Source organism: Linepithema humile, chromosome 2, assembly GCF_040581485.1.
Source record: "Linepithema humile isolate Giens D197 chromosome 2, Lhum_UNIL_v1.0, whole genome shotgun sequence".
Lineage (NCBI taxonomy): Eukaryota > Metazoa > Arthropoda > Insecta > Hymenoptera > Formicidae > Linepithema > Linepithema humile.
Genome location: NC_090129.1, coordinates 29,655,301 through 29,680,140, shown reverse-complemented (window position 1 = coordinate 29,680,140; position 24,840 = coordinate 29,655,301). Strand labels below are relative to the sequence as shown.

General features: G+C 48.0%; 2 protein-coding genes across 16 annotated transcripts in view; both read right to left on the bottom strand.

Annotated features, from left to right (window-relative positions):
* bru3 (bruno 3) overlaps nucleotides 1-24,840 on the bottom strand; it is a 546,305-nt gene that overhangs the window by 397,181 nt on the left and 124,284 nt on the right. The window contains exon 3 of one of the 14 annotated variants that reach the window (XM_067349160.1): nucleotides 10,548-10,702. The exons of the other annotated variants lie outside the window; for them this stretch is intronic. The gene's annotated coding sequence lies outside the window, so the exon portion shown is untranslated. The remainder of the gene's footprint in view (nucleotides 1-10,547; nucleotides 10,703-24,840) is intronic. 14 annotated transcript variants of the gene reach the window in all.
* On the bottom strand, nucleotides 17,133-23,424 carry LOC105676018 (dopaminechrome tautomerase). Of its 2 annotated transcripts, XM_067349177.1 has the most exons (4): nucleotides 23,160-23,424; nucleotides 18,428-18,925; nucleotides 17,870-18,282; nucleotides 17,133-17,632 (listed from the first exon to the last, which is right to left on the bottom strand). In XM_067349177.1, exons 2-4 carry the CDS (start codon nucleotides 18,773-18,775, stop codon nucleotides 17,149-17,151), a joined length of 1,245 nt encoding a protein of 414 aa, XP_067205278.1. In that variant the 5' UTR covers nucleotides 18,776-18,925; nucleotides 23,160-23,424; the 3' UTR covers nucleotides 17,133-17,148. The 2 variants fall into 2 exon arrangements, with proteins under 2 accessions (XP_067205278.1, XP_067205277.1); XM_067349176.1 differs by lacking the exon at nucleotides 23,160-23,424 and having other exon boundaries at nucleotides 18,428-19,053.

The following is a 24,840-nucleotide window of genomic DNA, read 5'->3' as shown; positions in this document are numbered from 1 at the left end:
TTACTACAATGCATAGAAATGTTATATTTTCAACAAAGAAATGATTTAGAATTTTAAAATATAAAGCATAAAAATTAACAAAATGTTAATTTTAATTATTTTTACGACTTAGAATATCTTAAAATCTTATATCATGTCATCTGATAAGCCTAGAACTTTAGCGCGATGCATTAAAATTTTATATTTTAGAATTCTAGACCATTTGATTGTTTATATTGTAGTGGATTTTAAATAACGCGCAACTAAATATTTATTTTTTCACAAATATTGCCGAATGTAAATGCACATAAAAAAACAATTAAATATTCTGTCAAAAACAGTAAAAAATTCAGTATGATTCAGAGGCAATATATTTTCGCATATATAAACAGAAACCACATATTTCGTAACCATAACAAAAATTGTAAAACTACACCATTCGCATTTTTCTAATGCAGATATATTCAGCTGCCACCGTTAACACAGGGTGTTTCGTGTAAGGTGTCATCTAAAGTTCCAGCCTGAGAAAATAAAAAGTGCCGAATACATGAATAATACGTTATGTTATACTCTTTCTGATATTCAAATCACCCCGACATAAATCTGACACAAGGCTGATAATTATCGTGCGACTTTTCTTTTTTTAGGCTACGTCTCGCGCGAAGTGTCATGCATAATGCTTTTCATTTGCCAAAAATCCGGTGAGCCGGTAATTCACCGTCGTTTACACGTAACTGCTAGTGTGGAATCAGAATTTAGCTCGGCATTGTGTACAATTGAGATATATCAGTTCGCACTGCGAACCTATATTTTGTAACGATCAACGCGATCGAAGCGGCTCTAACAATGACCAAAATGCTGCGCACAAATCCTCCTCCTCCCCTCCGACGAAATCGCTATGCCATCGTGCTACTAGTATTTCCGATAATTCTCGATGCACGCACGTGCGATGCATTTACACTGCTCGTAAAGCCGAATTATGCCCGTCAAATATTAACATGATTCTAGCATCAGAGATCACGATGCTGTTCGGACTCTCTATTCTGGTTCGAAAGACCACTATGCATTTGAGAGCGAATACCAACTATCAATTATCATGTTTATTTCAATGGAAATTCGTCCAATTTTTTGCTCTCGATTATAAATTAATGGCGTTAATGGCCGTTCTGTGTTATCTATTACTACTATTCAATATAATATATACTGTTCGCATATGGATGCGTGAAACTGGAGATTATATTTTTATATTTGAACGCAGCAGACGCTATAAATATTCATATTGTAAATTCGAAAAATCCGATATATTTCTAGCATTTCGACATGCCGGACTTTTCGTATTTAATATCATAGATATGTCAGTATCAATATCAAGTGACAAAGATATGTATATAAATAAAAACAAAAGATGTGTGTGCTTTGCTTGTCCATTGAAATGCCTCGGCAAGATAATACAAGAACGGAATACGGGAACGGAAGCACTTGAATTATTTACAAATTTGGACGTAGTAAACGATCTAGCGCTTAGGATCACGCGAGTTTTGGAAATTCTCGCCGCGGCGGGGTGGGGCGGTCGAGCAGAGCGCGATGGCGATGGCGATGGCGGCGCGGTGGGTAGGTTTACCGCGATAAATCACACGGCGTACCGACAGAAGAGACCTCGACGAAAGGGTCGCCGCCATAAATGTATAAAGTAATTACGCGCCGTATCCGCGCGCGCGGTGCAGCGCAGCGTCGACCGGCCATTCACCGAGGATTCGCCTAAATTTCGCGCCCCGTGCGACCATACGCGTAGCGAACGACAACCGAATGTGATTTTCGTCCCCCGCGAAACCGAAGCGCTTTCGTCTCGCGCCACCGCGACGAGAATTACGTTCCATCGCGTGCATTATCGGAACGTGTATTCTATATGAAGCGCCTATTCGGAAACCTGGCTATCGTCCTCGCCGTCATGAATTTTATCGAATTAAGTTCCCTTTTTACTCTTTTATCCTGAAAAAGAGACGGAAGGATAGAGAGGAATTTGATATATCGCGTAAAAATTCCCTTGGAACAATAGAAATGTACAAAACGCAAGTGATTAGTTTTCCAATACAATTAGCATTTACTTCACTCAACATTAGTCATTTATAAAGTAATTATTGATTTCTCATTATCGCTTATTATCACCTTCGACTCCTAACTTTAAAAACATTAACGTTTCATTCATCTCAATTAATTTTGCTACTTCTATTGCTTTAATTTATCACACTTCAAACGAATTAAATAAATTATTTCCTTTTTCTTCTTATTTCCACAATTTCTCTTTTATATACTCGTACTTTACTAAGCAACGTATCAAGCATGTATCGCATCTATCAAAACGCTCGCTATCGTCGGAAAAAAAGTGCGGGCATTCTGCTCCGTTCTTTCCGGTCAAGAGGTGCCTGCTAACTTCCCCATGAAAGGAGTCTGAATTTATATACCTATAAATTTCTTGGTATACGGCTTGCTACACTGTAACTTGGGAGTTAAGACGCCGGGAGAGACATCGTAACTGTTCTTGGTAAAATTAATTGTTCATGATAAACAAACTTACACGGACGAATCACTGTTTAGGCAGATAAACCCGTCATCGAAGGCATTCATTATTTGTGCGGAAGGAAAATGTCAGCTGTACAATTTCGACCGCGAAATTCTATATAATTCAACATTGTTTAATGTCTACAATTTGATCGAGAAATATTGTACGTGTACGAGCGAGGGTTTTCTTATTAAGGAAGTTCTTCATTAAGAGAGCGTCGAACTGCGCTCAGTTCTTACGAGAACTGTTCTTCCGCCCTTCGTTACGGGCGGAGATTGATGATCGCGAAGAAGCGTTTAAGCATAAAAAGCCCGCGGCTACGCCGAAAAGAGGAGAAGCTTTCGTATATCGCGGCCCGTTAAATCGAGCGAAAAAATAAGAATACCTACGAGCACGACAGGCGATCCGAGGGTCGGAGGGGAGAGGGAGAGAGGGCCATCATGCTTGTTCGCGAAACGATATATTATGTATACGGAATAAATGGAATAGAGAAGAGCGCCTCGAGCCGTGAGTCCTTCGAAACCAATAGAGCAAGCTAACGGCCCCTGCCATCGCACGTATTACCCGATGCGGTCAACGTGTGTGCGCGCGCGCGCGCGCGCTCGGCGACCCCTGTCGCTCTCAACGTCCCCGTGGCAGATAAGTTTTCGGACGGAAGACGTAGCGGGCCGGATAAATCCCCGGTGGCTTCCGGCGAAACTTCCTCGCGGGGCGTACGGCGGCCCGGAGATGCATCGACGACCGCCCCGGAAGTCTGCACACGGCGCTTAACGCGAGGTAACGGCCCGCGAGAGCGGAGTGTTCCTAAATTTTTCCCGAGCATCCTTTATCGCGTATTCCCTCTGAGATCCTCGCATCAAAATCGTCTCGCTCTTTCGCGCATCCTTCGGGAAAACGCGCTCGCGACAGCGTGTCCTCCGTGGCGCGTCGGTGTCGAGAGTCGCGAATCACACGCGAACACTGCTTGTCGATAAGAGATAAGTAATAATAGAAATAGGTGTGCGCGAGCTTCACTGCCGCGGGTTATGACGGTATGAAAATAACAGCGTCCCGCGGGCAAAAATGTTTTCATACGAAAAGCGAGTAATAGCGGGATAAAGCGGAATAATACGACGTAAAATTGGATTTTGCCGTGGAAAATAACGCCGACGGTTGAAACAAAATATTTTACAATTATCCTCCTGCGCGCGCGCGTGTACGCAATGCGTCGAAACGCGGTCATTTCCCACAATTCTCCGGCGAATGTGTAAAACGATCGGATCGGGGCGGAACAACGTTCGGCGGCAATTTTTATAACGCTGATACATCGCATGAGCTCGGAACATTTCTCCGCGCGCCATTGTCACAAGCGTACCGCGTTTCGCAATTGAAACAACGCTGCTTTCAACAAATCTGTGTTTTCCGCGCCATGTTTTATCCCGCGATACCCTCGGGCATTTTTTTCCCTCGATCATGTTGCATCCCGCGGAATAGCAGCGGCTGTGCAACTTGGCGCGCCGACTGTACCTCGCCGGAGTAACGGCTCGCGTTAAGTATCTCAGCATGCACATCTTCGCCCCCTCCACGTCGCACTACACCGAGAAGTCGTCCCTTTTCTCGTCCTACTCTAGAACTCCGCGGAGTGAGCTAAAATCGCGCACTAGGCGGCCGAATGTATTTCTCGGAGGGCTTAATGCTGGCGAAAGTGGAGAAGCGGCACAATGGAGACACGAGGACGCTGAGAAAGTACGAAAGGAGGAGCTCGAGCGTACGTTTGCGTACGAATATGGACGAGGAGATACACAGGCGACGACCCGAACGAAAGGAGATCGGGAGAAGCGAGGGAGAGGAGGCGCGCTGCCATTGTGCACGAATACACTCGGCAGAGAGCGCTCGTCGATTCGGTTGTACGTAAACGATAAACGTCCGCAAAATACAGAAACGAAGAAAATGCGACGGCGGAGTCGCGGGGGAGGGAACTCGTTATCAGAAACGCCCTAAACTCACGGTTCGCTATCTTCGACTCGAAGCGCGCCTCTTTCCGAATATCGCCCGGCGAAACTTCCGCCGCCGCTCGCGCGCGCTTCTTGATTTATTAGATTTCACGACGGACCAACGGTGATAGAACGAAAACAAAAAGGGATAGACGGTCGCGGGAAGAAGGGAAAAGGTAAAAGGAAGCGGCAGAAAGCCAAGAGAAGCCGCGCACCGACGCGGAGGCTGCGGAATCTCTCTCTCGGCCCTTCTCTTCCTCGGCGTTTGCAGCTCTTTTTTCGTTCGATCCTGCAAAGTTTTCCTGGCAGGTATCCTGCCCAGGGATCCTGCCGGGGCTCCCCGGCCCGGACTCGCCCGCAACAGTCCGGTATCATACCCGCCGCTTCGTTGCTTTGTCTTCCGCAGACCTTCTCTTACGTACACTTAGTCGCCCGCCCTCTTTCAACTTGCTCGCCGCTTCCAACGCGCGCTCTCTCTCTCTCTCTCTCTCTCTCTCTCTCTTCTCCTCTCGCCGTTGCATACCGCTGTTTGCGCTGCAGCGGTAGCGGCGGCAGCGGCGACGGTAACAGCAGCAGCAGCAGCTGGTGGCGGCGCGTTCCCGAACTTGGAAACTCTAACGAAATCTCGGGCAAGGTGAATATTTTATGCGTAAATCAAATCCCGACGAGTATACGCGAGAGAGCGAGGATCCGTGGCACGGTGCGGTTAAATTCAATAGTAGCGCAGCGTCTCGCTCTTCACGGCTATACCGCTCTTCTCTCTCTCTCTTTCTCTCTTTTATATATCTCCCGCCTCCTTTCTTCGCGGAATGTCTGGTATCTTCGCTTGCTTTCGCCCACTCTCCCCCTCTCTCTCTCTCTCTCTCTCTCTCTTTCTCTCCGCCCTTCTCTTCTCTTCTTTCTCGCACATACTCAATACCCCACACCAGAGCCCTAGCCCTTACCGGAGATATTCCATCGCGGGTATCTATCGACTATTGAATTTCTGTCGCGCGCGCTGCAACGACGCGCGCGTTATCGAGCCTATTTGCATCGCTGGATTCAATGCCGCGCAACCACTCGACGTCCCGGTCGTTTTCGTGGCACCCACGAGAGGTGCGCGTCGGCATTATTTCGAGGAATCAAGCGTGACGACGCGCAATTATACGCCGCGACGGTGAAGGTCGAGATTCTCGAGATTTGAAAGATCATAGATCGCGACGCGCGAGGCGTAATAACGAGGTGCGCGCCCGTCTTATTCCGGCGTGAGATATTCGCCGGGGAGCTTCGTTCGTCGCGAGAATGGAATTTGCCTCCGGCAAAACGCCTACTGCACAATACAGCAATAAAACTCCACCCCTTTCTTTCCCGTCGCACTTTTCCTACTGGGTTAAGAGGAAAGCGCTCGGCGACCGAGCAACCCCATGACCAGGCACTCGGTCAACACAACACGCCCTGCAGAACGATCAAATATTCAGCAGCCACTTCTGCGACGGACGTTAGCTGCCGCCTTTATTTATTTGTTTGCGACGAGCCTCCGCTATCGGATGGGACAGTCGGGCGGGTCTGCACGCATGGAAGACGCGTGACAGAACGACGGAAGGGGACGGAAAGGGAGATACTTTTTTCTTATCGTTCGGGAACGCCGCCAACAGCCTTTCACCCAAATACGATTCTGACCCAAAAAGTCACGCATTGAATTAATAAATTATCAGAACGCCCGTGTATCCCTCCTTCTCTCTTGTGGGTCTCTCGACTTTCAGCCGAATAGTACGGCTTACACAATCCTAATATTTTTCTCTTATCGATTCTCGCACACCCTCCGCACGAGCGACTGGTGTCTCTATTTATTCGTTGTAAAAAAAATGCTTTCAGAATCATTCAAATGTTTCATCTCATTCGCCGCTCTACATATTCGTTATTTCTAAAAACCACTTTGAAACGTCATAGAAATAACGTATAATTTTGCAACAAACATCGCTAAAATATTCTAAAAATGAGAATTAACATTACGTTCGCGCATAGCTAAAATTTCAGGCAGCGATAAATTATACGGAACGGTCTGATCAAATCACGTTGCGATTGAATCACGCGGCTTAATCGCATTGCATAACTCGAAACAATCAAGTCGCTAGCGACTTTTGATTCTTGATTTTTCCACGACATTGAACGAAACACTCGCTACTTTTTAACGAATTAAATGAAAAGGAAACAATTACGCTTAAACAGAGCAGCGGCAGAGAATAACATTTCGTCCGTTGCATTTCGTCCGTTGAAATATTCCCTGCACGCCGCGGTCGCCTGGGCTACAACCACGGTATTCATACACACGGCATATACACGACATATACACACGTCGTAGGGACTGAAAACGCCGAATGAAAATTAGATACCCTCGAAAGCAGCGGCGGCGGCGGCGGCGGCGGCGGCGGCGGCGGGAACTGTGTGCAAAACCATGCGCGCTAAAATATCACAATGGCACGGCAGGTGCATTTACCGGCTCTCGCCGGTGCTTTGACGACAGTCGCCAGATAGCTCTTTCATCCGGTAATTAGCCGGAGAGCCCGAGAAGTTATCACCTGGCGCGATCGTAGTTGTGCACGCGCGGGTGGCGGCGCCTGTCTAGCTGCCTGCCTATTCGAGCGACTCCGCTCGCGATGAAGCCAATTCTATCTCCCTCTCTCCCCCTCTCTCTCTCTCTCTTTCTCTCTCTCTCTCGCCCACTCGTCGGTGATCTCAGTCTTTAATTAATTAACGCCGAGCCGAATAATAATTATCGAAATGAAAGATGATATCGGCGGGCATATTTATTGGTACACGATGATATCGAGCTAACATATAATCCGCCTCTGCCGCCTAGCACCGCCTCCGTGCCGCAGTATGGCAACCACGGGCCTGTGTTGTACGTGCGAACGTACTATACGTTCACCTCTCGACTGCGCCGTCGGCCGATAGCGATATCTAACGCGACTTCCCTAATTGATTCGTAAATTAATTTGCCCGAGCGAATCTCATATTTATGGCTTTTAATTACAGCTCTTCCAACACTCCGCTAAAACTTGTCGCGAACGCGTGCGACATTTGCGTACGCAAAGCCGATCTCTCGAACGACTTTGCGCTAGTGAAAATAAGCCTGAGAGATTTTCATCCGTTCCGAACTACTCTCTTCGTACGCTTCATTCGCGCAATCTTCGATACGTTACCGTCCATTCGCGCCCAACACACCTACAACGCTTTATTGTTTTATTCACGTTCCTCTCGCCGGCAGCGAGCTCGCAGCGGCAGCTCGAGGGGCATCCAAGACAAATTGCATTCTGCGAGGATTCAATCTAGTCACGGGAATGTTCAAAGTCAAGGGAGATCGCGCGGAGAGAAATAAAAGCGTTTCGACGCGCCGCGCCGAGAGAGAGAGAGAGAGAGAGAGAGAGAGAGAGAGAGAAAGAGAGAGAGAGAGAGAGAGAGAGAGAGAGAGGTGAAAAGGGGAAGGAAACGGCGCGCGGCGTTTGAGAGCGATTTCGGATGAAGGGCAGCTCGATTCCAGACTCGTTAGGCCGGTACAAACCGCAAGCGCCCCCGGACTTGTTCCACCGCGGGCGAAATACGCACGGACGAAATGGAACGTCCCCCTTTCGCATGCGAATTTCCTCGATATTAAAGCCCGAGCAATGGGATTGCGACGATTGGTGGCGATCTGCTTGGTGCCTGGACTCCCGATAATTATGTGCCAATTAAATTTAACGACTGTCCATTATTCCGGCTTGCAAACGCCTGTGCGTCGCTCTCTCTCTCTCTCCCCTCCCAGCCGTCCCTCGCCGCACGTCCCTTCCGATGCCGATTCCCGCCGCCCAACCTACGGCTGTATAACTGCGCGACCGAATCGGCAACAACTATCATCCGGGGTCGCAATCCAATTACTTTTTAATATTATCGGGACGCGCCTGGAATCGAGCTGCCTTTGCGGAACGTCGCGCGACCACATTGTAAAACTACGAGGAACTCCCGCTGGCAAATAAATGCTTCCGGGCTAGCTCCGTCCCTTTCTCACATACGTCGTTGTCAGGAGCCATTTGCTCACCGCGGCTCGCCATCGCTATCAAATGAAATAAAGTGCCAGCGACCGGTTTCCAAAGGAAATTGGAAGTTTGGAACGTAATTTGCTACAATCGATCGCATAATTCGAAGAAAATGGGAAGGAAGTGTAATAAATATTTTTGCCATATCGCACTTTATCGTTTCTTCCTCAGGTTGTTAGTTCTTTCGGAAACTTCAGATAATATTTCATCGTTCCTAATTGTAGCCATATCAGAGCGTATGTCTTTCGCATTGTTATCAAGATAGCATCGTAAAAACGTGAAGCATCTAGCATTCACGTTAAAGCATCCAATTTCATGCTGTCTACTCGTGTAATTGTTTTAAAAAGTATGTCTCTCTTTGCTACCCCTTCCTCTCCCCCCCCCCCTTCCCCCTCCCTTTTCTCGGGTCGTCCTCGTTAAGAATTCAAGCGTTTCAACCACAGATTAACTCGCCATCGGACCAGCGTGCTACCGTTTACCACCGTTTTCCGAGCTCATTAAAAGAATGGACCGAATGTGTAGCGAGCTCTCAGCTTAATTACCATTGCAGATGTAAAACATATTTAGAGAACAATATTTACACGCCGATATAATTATCGACTCATTTACAGTGCAGTGGTGTTTACACATCAGCGTGCCAATTTATTTACCCCGTGGTGCGCTCCTATCACTAAAATTGCTGTTTAACGAATGGATAGGTTAGAGAAGATAATTTATTATTGAAATATGCATTATACGAAACGTAAAGAATAAAATAAAACGTTTCGCAGCGGTGCTCGTGGTCGTGGTCGACGCTCAGAAACGTGTCCGATGAGATGAAGAAAATGTGAAAACGTGCATGCCAGAAGAAAGAGACACGGTGGTACGCACTATTTTCTAATCAAATGCCGGTCATTCCTAAGCTGCGCGTTGCTAAGCGAGAAATGATATTTGAGAAAGAAAACTCTCCTACATATGTAGCATAAAAATCTCATTCGGTTTGATATATGTCTACCTTTCAAATCAATTTGAATTCTACGATGAAGTGAAACGTGCTCACTTTTCAACTCGGTCGCCAATTTGATGAGATATTTTATTCAAAATTTTCTTGCGAACTTTACTGACATTATAATAATCAATATGAACGCTGGTTGAAAATTCGAACGCATTCTAAAGTGCCTAAATCTGCGACTCGCCTTAGTGTCATGCAAATTTAAGACGGTTCTCCGTCTTATAAATAATAACAGCATGCTTATTGAAAGAATGGACATTTAATGGAAATCTTACCATCCCCTATCTATCGATAAATTCAGAGGCCGGCCGTCTGCGGAGAAGATGGCGGCAGGCAAGCTTGATATCATAAGTTCTAACATCAAGTTTAGGAATTCGTGTTGCGGAAAATGGGTGGGGTGCTCGTAGTCGGGGACGGCGAATACAAGGAAGAGTCGGTAGGGTGAGTGAGCACCAACACAGAATGACCACTAAACACCTAACAACCAACAATAGCAGTCAACATCGAACATCGATAAACCAACGAAACTTAACCAACCACAAGTCACATTGTAACGGAATTCAGCGAACAGCGAAGACATAATCCACCAATACATATATATCTGCGAACTGAATATATATGTATACGTAGAATACAAAACGTACAGACAATGTTGAATGGACGGTGTGAATACGTACGTGTACACGAAGAATGCCTCTGCCACAGCGCGTCGTCATGGCGATGCCGTGCGAGATAATTTTGAATTTCGCGAAATGTTCCGCGGACACCGCAATGTGCTCGGACACGTCGAATTGAACGCGATTGCCAATAGACAGAGCACTCTCGAGTTCACGTTCGTTCAGCGGCGGGGGCAAGTTTCCGCCCCGCAGGATTCTCCCGTCAAAGCGTCAAGGAGAAAGTACTAATTGTGAGACACGATAACGTAAAAGTGAGGCATGTTAAAACTTAATGACACATCTTCAGAGACACCGAGTAGGGGTATGATGACGTACCACATCGAGTACATTGAGAACGTGGTTCGCGCGGACGACACTAGTGGTAGTAGTAGTAGTAGTTGTTGTTACATTGTGTGTTGTGGTCGTGGCAAGAAGAAGAAGAGGTGGAGGAGGTGTGCGGCGCCCCCGGCCAGCCGGTCGCCCGTCACACCCTGAAACAGAATAATATTGTCACTCCCCTGCGAAGAAATACCATCTCTACCATCTCTATCTCCTCCGTCAGCACTCTATAAATATAATTCATTCGTTAGCCGTACCTCGTGTTATTCTGCGACGATCGCGGAAGCGTATCTGTAGATAATTAACGTGATATAATCATCTCATACTCTTGTAAGCTTAAGAACCGTTTGCGATAATTCCAATCTACTTTCGAAATTATCGAGAGATCATTATTTTATCTAATAACAAATATTCGTTTCTTGCATAATATCTTTAGAAATGCTGTATCAATTTTCTAAAAAATTTCTCTCGCGTTAAAAAGCAAGATAAATTTCAATAAAATCAATGTGTCGACGAAAATCGATAGATTAAATAGATTTAATTTTGACATTTAAAATTATTGAGACACGTCAAAGTCAAAGTTAGCGTCCTAGTTTGAAATTGAATTCCACTGTTGATGCGCGCTTTCATGTGTGAGAGCCTGACCCGACAGTGTCGATTTCGTTTGTTACAGCTCGGTTTTATCGGTGGCTCCGATACTTTGCTCACACAGGGTAACGGCGCGAAGTCTCGCTATGTTGGAGGGTCGAAGCCGAAAAAAGGGACGAAGCTTTATATCGAGGAAAAGGGGATTTCGGATTTGCTGGACCGTGTCCACCCCCATTGCATCGTTTACGTCTAACACGAGCGAGCAGACGAGAGGGAGAGAGCGCGCGCGCCCATACATGCGAAGAAAAGGCAGAAAGTTGGCGGAATGAGAGGAAGAGAGAAAGAGTGATGATGGTGAATAGAGGGGAGGTTTAGAAACGGGAGCAGCGACCGGGATTTTAACGTCGAGCACACTCGTTTCGAGTCGATAGGTCCACTTCGGCTGGCTTGGGAAGCAGTCGACATGGTCCAACAACTTCCTCCCCGGCTCCCACCTCCCCCCCCCCTCCCGCGCCCTTCATCGCACACCCTTTCGTTCTGTCTAGCCATCATCTTCGTAGCAGGAAACAGGGCGTGAGCGGATGGAAGTTTTCATACGTGGCGCTCGCACGCAACTGATAAAAACACCGATCCTCGAACAACTACCAAGTTTTTTCACCTCACTTGCTAAGAAGTGGCCGCTTGTCGAAGTAACATTAACAATTTTTGCACAAACGGTTCGAGCGATGACGATCAACGGAGCTGCCGTATTTTCTAACATAAATTCGGGAATTATAACGCGATATTCAGTTGAGCGAGAAACGCGCAGAACGATCTCGGCGAATAAGCTGTGCGACGTAAGAGACTCGCTCGCTCGTGAGAACCGTAGCACGTGTCTCATCAAGGATACAGTAAGAAGGATACATAAGGTATATTTAACTCTAAAAGATTTCGCTCTCCGATAAGGTAGATTGTAATGTGCTGATAGCAAAATATCACGATTAAGTACTTAAATATAGCCCGTAACAATTTTTGTAGTATGGAGAAATTAAATATTATCGCAATGTGTTTCCACATGAACTGAATGATAACGACTCGCCGTGCGAACGATAAAAAAAATTCCCAATGGGAAAAAAAACGAAATAAAAATAATTGTCGCGCCAGACGTATACGCATAGTGATTACGCAGCAATACTATTATATCCAGCCTTTCGATACGTTAAATCAATTCTTTTGGTGAAAAACGGGTTTGACGTAATCGAGGAGAATTCTCTCCACTGCGACACGTACTCGATATTATTAAAATCTCGAGTTAAAATCATTGTTTCCGTCTGCCTCGCAAAATTCGTACAGAAATAAATAGGGTGCCTGCTGGAGTAGAGGGTTGTATTACTTTCGAGGGACGCGAAAAATGGATTCGCGCGCGCACGCACACAGCGAGGCAAATGTATGGATACGAATAGGTGGAAATATTACGTGGCGCGCGAGAGAGAAAGTAATATTCGCGAGAGAGAGAGACGCGGCAAGAGAAAAGCGGGTTAGTGAGTGAGGGACAACGTTAGCAAGTTTACTTTGTATGCCACGCAGTGAGGAAGTTCCATGCAGCTGTTAGCCGCGTCTTCCTTAGTTTTCCCCTCGATGAAAACTCGCGCGCGAGTTTAAGCCTCCGTCTTCCATACACGCGAGCGAACGAAAAGCAAATAACCGAATGCGGCTTATTACCATATAAGTGTAAACCAGGGATGTAATCGTAGCGTAATTATGAGAAAAGTAGCGCACGAGTGAATGATCTGACTTGGAAATTACTCGCGAATTGAGGCTAATGCTCTTACTACAGGAAAAGGACGTTACGTCGAGAGCGTGATTCAGTCGACAGAAAAAAAAAGAAAAAAAAAACGGAAACCCCGAGCTGAAAGCGCGAACATTTCGAGCGAGTTTCCTGAACTGATTTCTATTTTGTCACCCGGCCAATCGCTAGGCTCGGTGTATCGCCCAGAAATAAATAACACGGAATACATCATCCCCCTCTCGGATTGCCGTCATACTAGCCGCTTGTTCTCGTCACAAATAGAACCCCCGGGAATTACGCCGCGGAGATCGGCGGCGCGGGATGGGTTGACGCGGTAATACTGGTTATCATCGCGCTGATTGCACCCGTGCCTCCTCCCCTGCGCCTGCACTCGCTACATCCATCGAGCTATCTTCCATTGGTACCCTGCACCTGACCCAGTATATTTCCACCCGAGCTATTCATTACGACCACGAGGTCTACAACGATCGTTCCTTTCACGATACATCGACGTACGAAAATTGGCGAGCAGCACGGTAGCGGTTATGCATTCATACTCGCAGACACGTCATGAATCCTTCCACCGGGAAAGCTCTAAAGCCGTGCCTGAGATTACGGCGCTTTGGCAGGTGAATGTACATACAAGTGATACGCGCTTGATGATCCGGCAATTTTCAAAAGAGAGGAAGTTTTATAACAAAGATATAATTTAAGTGAATAGGCCGTTTTACAAATTAACTCTTCCTCGAACTTCCGCCGGTCGTTACGCTTTCGATTGTAAGTAGCGAAAATTATTTTAATTGCCCGCGAAACCGATTTTCTCCGCCTCGAAAATAAAACAAAAGCGTGACCGATCATAAAAATAACTCGCGTAAGATCGACGGACGTGTCGAAACCGAAAGTTATTCGAGGCCAGTGTGAAACAATGTGAACTAGTTCTTATCACGTAATATTCAGCGAGGCGTGAAATTATTCGCGTATCACGTGAATGATATAATAAAAAAATTAACAAAGCAAAACACGCTATGGCTAGTGCGCAGCTCCTCTATTTGCACGCGTAAACGCCGCCGTACGAGCTCATGCGGCAAAGGTAACGAATGGCAGAAGGCGAAACAGCCACACCTTCCTACGAAATGCGCTCTCCAACCTCTCCACGGCACCGTGCATACGTGTTTACGTTGCGAACGCGCTATGCCAGGCGGAACTAACGGTAACGAACGGTTACGAACGTAAGAGACCGGTTCCCGGAGCAAACGACATTTCGACCGAGCACGTTGCACGGCGGTGCGTGCGGTAAGAGGAAGCGAACTACTCGTGAGACTTCGAAAGAGAGAGTGAATAGAGCTCGCGACGTACTGCTGAAGGCAAATAGATGGATAGATAAATGGATGGGTTAGTTTATCTTGGAACGCGTTCTCGACATAGCGCAGCTTCAAAGGCGGAATGAAGCATCAAAAGAAAGAAAAAAAAATTATTTTTAAATCATTAAAAAATCCTTAAAATAATCGCAACGTTAGTAATAATTAAAAATGGCAGAGATGTAAAAAATTTGTTAAATACAGAAAACTCTAGAAATATACCGCTGACATGACACCATAAACTGCGAACGTTCTTTTGCGACCTGCATGCGGAATACGAAGAGTTGACGCGGAATATAAATGAATTAGGAGAAAGGCCAAGAGAGAAAGACCAGGGAATTCACGCGGAAGCGGAAAGTTTGACGATATTTCGCGGAAAGTGCCTACGCACGAGAGCGGTAGATAATCTTGACGATAATCGACGCGACAGCTCGAAAGTTCCGGCCGTTTCGGGAGACGTAGTGTGTACTCGGCTGGTTTATAGCGGCCTTGCGGTCGTTGAGTTCCGGGCGGTCAGCTCGATGTGGTGCCTGCTGGTGCAGCGGCGTTATCCACTCGCATCGTAACTAGCAGCAGCAGTAACGACGCCCGCTGCTGTTGTTGTTGCTGCCGCTGTTGCTGTTGCGACTGGCCAGACGCCGTTGCACCGACCGAAACCGGCGACTGCATCTGCATCGAGTCGAAGGGGGAGGGAGACGGGCGGACTAGTAAATTACACGTTGACTAGGGCTGACAACCGCAATGCGTGGCACACACGGCCGTGTGCGCGCACGGCAAACCTCCTGCGCGAGACGCCGGTGTGTTTATGCGGCCAGTGAGTCCGGCACTGTCAGCCGGTCTAGGCCACTCCTGTGAATTATAGACGAGCCAGCCTTAATAAAGACGCGGTGGATGCCCGAAATTCTCGCCCGGCGTTCCATCGGTCGGGCCGGAGTACGCGCGATTCCGTCCAATTGCCAACTGCGTTACGTATACTATACGCCGCGTCGCGCTGCACACGTGTTTCGATATGAAATGCCTCACACTTAAATACTGAGTGACGATATGGAGAAGAATACAGAGTATTATTCTTCTATCATAGAACAATTATAATTATTTAACTCCATCAAGTATTTTATTAAAAATTGCAATCAATGATAAAGCAAACATTGCCAATTGTAAACGTGGTATCGTTGTGGATGCAATATTTCAGAACTCTGCGATTTAAACGACGAGTTTATTATTTTTTTTCTTTCAACCAGACATTACACAAATGTGTATTATTCCAGAAATGATAAAAACAACAGAGTGCACGCGCTTTTATTTCAAAGGGAGAGATATAACGTCGACGGTGAGAGCGGAGCGCTGTTGAACCATTTAAATCCGTGTACGCGTGGAATATCAATGCCAAACACCGGTAGTTATGTATATTAGGAGCAGTAAAACTGATGCAAATTTATTTCGAAATTCCGCGCCGTTCTCGTAAAGTCGTTTGAAAACTACCCTCGTAAAACGATTTGAGACATTTTCTTTGCGCGCCGCGGACACACCGGCGGTGAGACCTTAGCGCGCGCGGCGCACTATCGTTCTTTAAGTAATTCCACATCCTGCCCTTAAGGTAACGACTTTGATCGCAGGAGCGTGCTCTCGACTGCGTCTCGGCTGCGCCGCGGAAAATGTGCTTTATCGTACGAACGCTTCGCCCGGAGCCTCGTGCGCGACGTTATTTCAGTATAACCATAACCGATTAGTATTCATACGCGGTATAAAGATAAACACAGCTCGATATGTTTAAAAAGAGGAAAAACGCGCTCCCGCGCACAGACGGGATTTAGAAACGTAACATTTCGCGTTTATTTTATCGAGGGAACAGCTATTCTTCCTGATATCCTTTTTATAAATGTGCTGACACTAGGTCGCTATAAAAATCGATTCGATCTCGCAATAATAATCGTAGAGTTAGCCAAGTTATTCCGGAAAGAAGAGCGTGCTCCCGCACCGCGAGGTGAGATAGGCCGAACGAGCGCGCCGGAGGGGAGCGAAAATTTAAAGGCAGTCGTATATTATCGCGACGAAGGGGTTGTCTGAGGTTAACTGCCAGAGCTTCGTAAGAGGGTGGATCGGACGGTGTCGCGGGGGTGCCGGGACGGGGAAGAGGCAAGGCTGTGCCATGAATATGCCGCCATTAGTCACACGCCGAATCGCGCCGCAGAAAGAGAAGTAGGTGACACGAATTTCCCGGAATTGCGCGCGCCCTATTGGTATCCTGGGAAGTAGTAATGCGAACAATTCCCCGTGAATGCGCATTTATTCCGGGCCCCGTCGCCAACCCGCGTCGGAATCGGCGGCGCAGCCTTAAAAGCTCGGTAAAACTTCGTCGAATCGCCGGCAAGAAACTCGTCGCGCCATTCCTCTCTCGTTCCGTCCGTCTCCCCCCCCCCCCTCCCCTTTATCCTCTTACTCTCGCGGTGTCAAGCCGCCCTGTCGAAACATTCAGGACTCGTGGCGGCTGCCGTGTCACCGACAGACCTCATCGTTACATCTCAAAAGGCAGCAATGAAACGGTTAACTAAATTGCTACACGCTCCGGCTGTCATTCGCAGGGCCCGCTGCCACTCCGTCCTCCAACCCGTCCGTATCCGCGCGCGATCCGTCGCTTTTAGCTGCGAATCCATCTCTGGCCGCAAAATCTGACGGAGTGAAGAGTGTCGAGGAAGTTTTTGTAAAGACGCGCCATCATGCGCGAATTTATTTGGAAACGTTTCGCTAAACACGATACACTCAAGCGTATTCGCTTATTCATACGCTTCTAACGCTTTTCAATAGCGTATACAAAGACAGAGTGTACAGGAACACTTTTAAGGTATTCAAGTGAGGTAATGAAAGGTGTAAAGTCTTGGTGAATTTATATTTGATGCCAATAGACAGTGTCTGGTGTTAGCGTCCTGATGCCGGACGGCTCGCAATTCGTGCCGCGGATGATATCGTCGACTTTTCCTCTAATTAAACGAAAGTTTGTCTCCGTCGGCCTGAGACTCATGTTTATCGTCTTCTGGAGCCGATTGGTGTTGAACCACAATTCTTCCCTGCCGACCTTATTCGCGATCACCTTAATGCCGCTCACGTACTGCAGAGTCTCCTCGTCTTGCGCTATTATCACGACGTTCTCCGGAGTAAATGGTTTCCCGATGTCCCAACAAGCAATGGCGGTTAATTGGACCAATTGGAAAAATATTACGCCTCTTCGAGAGGTCGCCTGCACACCCGCTTGGCTCGCGCGCTTGTAATTTGATTGAAATACCACCGGCTCCCAGTACTCGCTTCGCGTCAACGAAAATGTGTCCGTGAATTTCTGGTAATAGCTGGCGAGCGAGTTAAAATACAGATATCTGAAAGTAGTAAACACATCGTGACAGAGATGGCGGACAACTTTTTCTCAGTCTACGAACAGCAAATTGATGTCCACATAACAAAGTTGAGACAATGTTGAAATTTCACAAAAGTTAATTTGTCCCAATTTTATATATCCGAAAAACGATTCAGATCTCGATTGAATGCAAATAAAGCAATATTTCTTGACTCGAACTGATTAATCCAGAATTGATGACAATAATTAGCGTCGATACCTGTGCTTAAAATATCCCATCGGCGACAGTGACATACCGAGGGTGCCGTCGGTCAGATCAAACGATTCACCGGCGATCGTGATGTACATAGATTTAGCATCCTCATCCGGGCCGAAAGCGTTGCCACGCGTGTTGTTTACTCGCCAGGAATGATCGCGATATAAGTCATAAATCACGAGTCCATTTTGATCCACGTCCGCCACGTAGAGATAAGTATCGAGACACGTTTTTCCGACATCGACGATTGGCGTAACTAATGCTGCCTTCCCGTACAGCACTTGATCATCCGGCACTACGTATTTATGGATCAGCTGATCTGTGGCGAGATCGAAGATCAATATTTTCGTAGGGCATATTGCTCTCCTCATTACCCTGCCAGTGTCGACCACCCACAAACGATTGCACTCGTCAATCTAAAGATCACGCATATCCATCAATTCCACACATTACAAAGTAATATTTAATTAATAACTAATTAATAGCGAAAACATTTTGAGTAGGAAAAATCGTGAGCACTTATATATAAACAATTTTTACTACAACCAACTGTAAGATTACCGCAATTCTGTAAACAGATATGATGCTTTCGCAGCTGTGCGGCGTGTGCCAGGACCAGTGGGGATACGGCACGAGTAAAGGACCGCCGGCTCCGTGCGCCTTAGTAACCAAAGACAAACTAATCGGCACACCGTCCAACCACTGCGGACTCGTCACGAACACGCGACCCCGCCTGTCGATATCCACGTCTTGCGTGAAGGCATTGCCCAGCGTGTAATTTTTCTCTGACAGATGTACATTCGGCCAGGCCCAATCCAAATACTTCCACTGGTAAACCACTTCAAGGTGCGACGGACGGGACGAGCGTGCAAACCCGACGAGCAAAACGAATGTCCAAATCAATTCCATGATGCGTACGAACGAAAGCCCATCGACGGCCTGCGCCGCGACGCCCGATCGACTAACTGTTAATTTACCGGGCGCGTTTTCAGCCGTTTCAGCGAGAGCCTCTCGATCCTTTCACGCTGTCTCTCGATCGTGTCTGCGATCCGGGAACCACTGCATTACAGAGCGGAGCATGATTGCGCTTGACTTCAGACTGTGTCTTTCGACGCAGCCCCACCCCTTTCTATATCTATGATCTCCCCATACCGCGCGCACGATTTTGCTATTTATGATGACGGCGAATGCAGTTCACCTTGAACTGGATAACCGCCAAGCGGCCTATCATATAATATGATTCGTTGTATAATCAGGAAGTAATAAAGAAGTTTGCTCGGAATTCACTACTTCCTACTACGTGACCATGTAAATAATGCGTCGCATCCTTCAGAAAGCGAAAGAAGACCTTCTGTTTTATGTGTGTGTGTGAGATACGCAATTCAGTCCGATAAAAAATTTGCAATTTGTGGAATTTGTATCATATTTAAGAATACCTGATGCTATAAATTTTTAAATTCTTGATTTTCGTGTGCTTAGTTCAATGTGTCAGATAATTAACGCAATAGAGAAGATTAATATTAAATTATATTGCTGCAATACATAATTGCAACACGCAGTCTAGAAAATACGCGCGCGTGTTTCCACATCATATGTCAATATTCTCAAATCATTTGCGTAAAGATGTAGGAATTTATGTTGCGGCGGTGAGATTGAAGAGATACGTAAATACGTCCGTTAACCTCAACATTTCCAATGCACAATGCTAATAGCTCCTGAGGTTAGACCGCACAATATTTTATGAGCATGAAATTCGCTATACATGTTACGTATCCATTTAAACGGCTTGTATACTGATTGTTAGGCAAATCGGTGATATCAAGTCCTCCATATCAATATGAAATACGGAATGTGGTTGAGCGCACACATTATCCACCACGTGATCGGAAACTAGAGCAAGTATTCGCAAACAGTGCACGTCTACCTGATATAGAACCGAGAACCTTTGTTGCATTTCCTCGAACGCGTTGCGAAAGCTATTACGGGCGTATCTATGTAACGAGATTTTCCGTAAATTTCATATCCGAAGTTTATATGTGCTTCGCAAGACAATATACTAGACTTTCACATTATTATCCGCCTAGCAGATCCATAATAAACAGGTCGACACATTTTCGCACGCTATGTACGTACTGTGAATTCGTTGCATTTGTTAACATTACATTTTACTATCCAAGAATCATGCACTTAATTCAATCCTTGCCCACTTGAATATTTATGCACAAATATCCACGTGTATTAGTCATCGTTGTTATTATAGATCGATCAATGTTATGCTAAGCGAGCCTCCTTGCATATTCATGGCGACTGTATAAAAGGACGGTGCTAACTGCAATGCCGCATACCTGCGCAGGAGCAGGCGTCGCCACGTTTACGGCGGTTAATGCCAATTAAAACGCAATAAACTGTTTACGAAGGCGCGAGAATATAAACGCGGCGGCCAGTGTCGCGGTAGGGAGGGGTGATAGAACGCGATGACATTATATCACAGGACGGCCGGCGCGCGTTTAGAATGTAATAAGGAGTTTCGCGAGTTGGGCAAAACTATTTTCCAACAGCTGTTATAACGCGATCACGCAATACGGCTATAAGCGGTATGCTTTTCATCGCGCTCGGCGCCGAAACTTTTTTTTCGCCGCCGGCTTTCGGGTTTGAATTGCATTACGCGTTGCGCCGTATCCGGGAAGGGAAACTACACTCGCGGCGGCAGAAGTGAAAACCATAAATCACCTGGCTAGTCACGATTAAGCCAAACGGGAAGACAAATGGGTGGCTAATTTCAATTTTAATGCGAAGCCCAGAAGGTATCTGTTCCGTCGTGAGTTATAGCCTCACTCTTCGGGCGCGAACCGCTTTAGGGCTTATTAATAAGGAATAGTTTATCGTTTTGATTAATCACGCCGCGCGCGCTTAGCTCCCGACGATGATACCGTCGAATTATAACCGATGCCGTGGCCGCAGTGCATTTGCCGGATTTTCGATTGTGCGCCGCCAGTTCGACTACCACCCGCGAAACTCGCGCACGTAAAATCGGTCGAAATTGCTTCGGGCATGAAACCAAGAGATGGAATGAGAAAGCGCGAGCGGACAGGCGCGCGCGCGCACGCGCTGCTCGACTGCAGTCGAGCGAATCTATTCGGACTAATTAGATCGCCTATAGTCGAGAGTGAGAAGTGCGAGCTCATAAACGCGACGTAACGAGTCTTTTTCAGGCATTGGTAATCACAATGTGGTTGCCGCGTTCCATCGCGCGTGGAATGAGAGCACGGGCGTCATTAAGGCGGTCATTAAACGTGGAAAATATATCGCGCGTAACACGTGAGAAATCCGTTAATGAATTTTCAAGCGAAACGACTATTTAGGACGCGGGCGAGAAGATAGCGAGCGACGCAGCGGTGGCGAGAGGCGGGTGGGACAAAGATTTAGGTACGTCCGTTAAGCCTGAATCGACGGCGGGGAGGAAGAACGTATAACGCGTTACGACTACGATACCGTTCGTTATTCCTGACGGCTCGAACTTCCGAACTGCCATTCCGCCGGAAGCTCGCGTCGCGCGATTTTATATCGACGAGGGGGAGGAAAGAAAGTCCCCCGCAAGATGCGTCTCTCTCTCTACGGCTGAAACAGTTCTTCTTCTTCTTAAACTGAGTTTGGTAAACCCTCGTACAAGTCGAAGTTCTGACCGTGCGGGTGGCGTCGAAGGGGCGTAAGGGCGGAGGCGTCGTAAAAGTTGGACGAAGTCAATTTTGCAGTTGAAGTTGGTAATGCGATTTGTGCCGGAATAAATAGTTTGAGAGAAGAGCACACAGAGCGGAGCGCGCAAGGGCCTTTCTATCTCTCGCCCCTTTCCCGTTCTCTCACTTCTACGCCTGTCGTCTCTCCGGCGGCTGGACCGATCCACTCGAGTTTGATGTCACGAGCACGTCTGTTGGACCTGCCGGACGTGACGTCCTTACCCGAAGGGGAGTTGTACTTAAATCAAAACAGCGAACGGCGACTTGGCGGAATGAATTGCGCCGGTGCCGGCGGAGTCGCGCGAGAACTGCCGATTGAATGGCTCCCATAAACGTTCGCCCGGGAAAAGTGCAGCCAAGTACGGGCGAGCGAGAGTACACGTATAAACAGCCCCGGCTCATTACTCCGACGTGGGAACGAGATTAACGTCAATTACAGTTTTCCGGGGGAAACGAGGCGGCGTTACCTCCGGCGCGCAAATATTCCGCTCGGGGAAAACTTTCGCGGCCGGGATTAAATTACGACGTTCTGTTTGTTCATCTTCAACGGCGATCTCGCGCCGTCCGTGAGCCCGTCGTAAGCCATTTCTTTTCGGGATCCGTAAACCGCGCGCGCGAAATTAATGACGCTCTTCTCGACTCGTTACGTTACACGCAAGCGGCAAATTGCCGCGAGCCCGGTACGTAATCCGCGAAAACGCAATAATAAGCCGGCTACTCCCCCGGTGAAAAACGACGCCGCGCACTCTCCTTCCACCCTCCCGCCGCACACCTCCGACCGGCACGCCGCTGCTCCAACCGTAATCCTGGAGATGAAAACTTACGCTAATTAAATCGTTAATAGCGGCGAGCGCATGCACGTAACGGCCGCGGCGGTTACTTAATCCCGAGAAAATGAAACGCTCGCAGTGTCCACGCGCGTATCTACGGTCGGCGGCCCGCGGTTTGCTTTCCCCGCGCATACGTGTGCGCCGGGAGACACGTAAGTTACGTTGTACTTTAGCACTGCCGTTTCGCAAACGGCGCATTTCTCCCCCTTCCTCGTTTCGCATGGATCGCATTTAATCTCTCTCATTGCCGCGTCCGTCTCGATGCCAAGTCTCATTATATTCCGCGCGCATCCGTTTTGTCGTACGATTCCCGGACGCTAATTCCTCCTGCGGCGCGCACCCCCCCGCGTCCTTAATGCGATCGTCGATAGCGATAAAAATGCGAGAAGTCGTCGAGCACGCTCTCGCGGAGCCGAGCGGTGGCTATAATTTGGCGGATCGCGCGAGAGGCGCTACGATCCGCCTCTTTTCTCCACGCTCTGACGTGTGTTTTCGCGTGAGACGCGTCGGGAAAATAGCACCGCGAATTTGAATAATAACACAATTCAACGAGTCGAGTTCCGAAAGACGATGCAGTGGAATGCCACACAGCTTAGCTAGTCATCGTCGGCGGCCTCGCCGGCGTTGTTGCTCATCGTCGAAGCGCAACCCGAAGCGCTCTCCCGTTGCCCATCCGGCACGACACGCTATACAAGAACGCGAGCCTTTCTGCCAAATAATAACCTCTACCTAGTTTCCATGGAAAAAGTTTTTAATTCACTCTCGAAGCTCCGACCTCGTACCGGCCGTTACCTTCGCCCGGGCGTTTCTCGTCTAAGACTACTCTATCTCGCACACATCGTCCGTGAAGAACGCGGCGAGCGAGGGCTGCGCGGGCGGAGGTGAGGGAAGGTGGGGTTGCATGTCGACAATGCCGCGTTTTCTGCACATTCACCGAGTTCTGCTGTCCACGAAGCTGGCACACATAAAGGTATTTGCAGCTTCTATTGAAAATCGTTACTCGTCCGAGACCCGCGCGAGACTCGCAGTTTCGTAGCGCGCTCGAGTTAAATGTAGAACTTGGAATAGCCGGCCAGAATAAAGTATAGATGTCGATACGGAGGGACGATAAGGGAAGTTTTCCCCCGGGCACGTAGGACGCGCCGATATGAATTCCAGAGCGGAGCAAAAGCCGAGCAATTATGAATCGCGGCACGGAGTCGGGGCGTTTATGTGCCGAAGATTACAATTAATTGTCTCCGATAGTCGAGAACGTTATGCGCGTGCAAATATTATATTTCACGTTTCGACGATCGTCCGATCGTGCGAGCCTCGGCCGTCGTTCGCCGCGCGAGCTCGAGTACGCGCCGAATAATTTATTTCACGGGGCTACTTATCGGACCGTGAACTCGCAGATAGAGGACCGTTTTTGCAGGAGCGATTACCCTCTGATCGGTATTATACGGCCGCCGAATCCCTAAACCCGATTTTCCCTCCGCTCTCTCAAACCGCCACGTTCTCGTTCGATCGCGGCTTAAGTAAACTCATGAGAATAAATAGAGCCGAAGTTGTTAGGACAATCGGGGAAAGGGATTAGAGCCGTTTAGCCTGGCCCGCCTCTTCGCTTGTGCTTCCCTGCCCCCTGCCCCCCCCCCCCCCCCCCCCCCCCCCAGCCCAGATGGACGCTCCTAATACGGCACTTTAATTATCGGGAGTGCTAGGCTGCATGGGCCGCAATTTACTTTTTCGAGGGAAACGGGAAATCCTACGGCGGGGACTTCTACCCGCAATTTTTCTTCCGACCGCCGAGACGCTTAGCTCATGTTAGTCAAGTAGGATTACCGTAACGTCACCTGAATCTTGTAGTGTTTTGTTGCATGCGAAGAACTGCATCTTATCGTCAGGTCGGTGGAACCTATGCCCAAACCTAGCCTCGCTTCTCCCCTTCACTCCCCCTTCCAGCGGCCCCCAGCAGTTTGCTCGTCCGTCCGCGCTTCTCGGGATACCCCGAAGACCGACGTCTCGCTAACAAGAACCTGAAAAGATCTCCCGAGTAAGATCGAGGGTGATTTATCACCGTAACCCGTGGTCCCGCGTATTTTTCCGAGCTCTCTCTCTTCCCCTCCCCTCCCCCCCTGCCGCACGCCACCCCGCCGCACCGCGCTCGTCTGTTCTTTCTTCGCGTCGTATTCTCGTACGTCTAACGCGCATTGTACAGAAGCATCGACCGTCGCGATATTCACTCGAATTGAATCCACGCCGGCGGAAGATATATCGTCGGCGCGATCGGCGCTCACGATCGACGGCGAACCGCGTAAATTCGCGCGACGGTAAGCACGACGGGGATCGCGTGTTGCAACTTACGGACGCGGACCGTGACCGACTCTATCAAGCCGGATTACGTTACCGCTTCGATATACGTCACGCGTCA

Coding starts and splice junctions, on each gene's coding strand:
- LOC105676018 (XM_067349177.1), bottom strand. CDS start 18,775: ATGGAATTGATTTGGACATTCGTTTTGCTCGTCGGGTTTGCACGCTCG. Junction 18,283..18,427: donor TATCTGTTTACAGAATTGCG/GTAATCTTACAG, acceptor CGTGATCTTTAG/ATTGACGAGTGCAATCGTTT. Junction 17,633..17,869: donor ATGGGATATTTTAAGCACAG/GTATCGACGCTA, acceptor TACTACTTTCAG/ATATCTGTATTTTAACTCGC.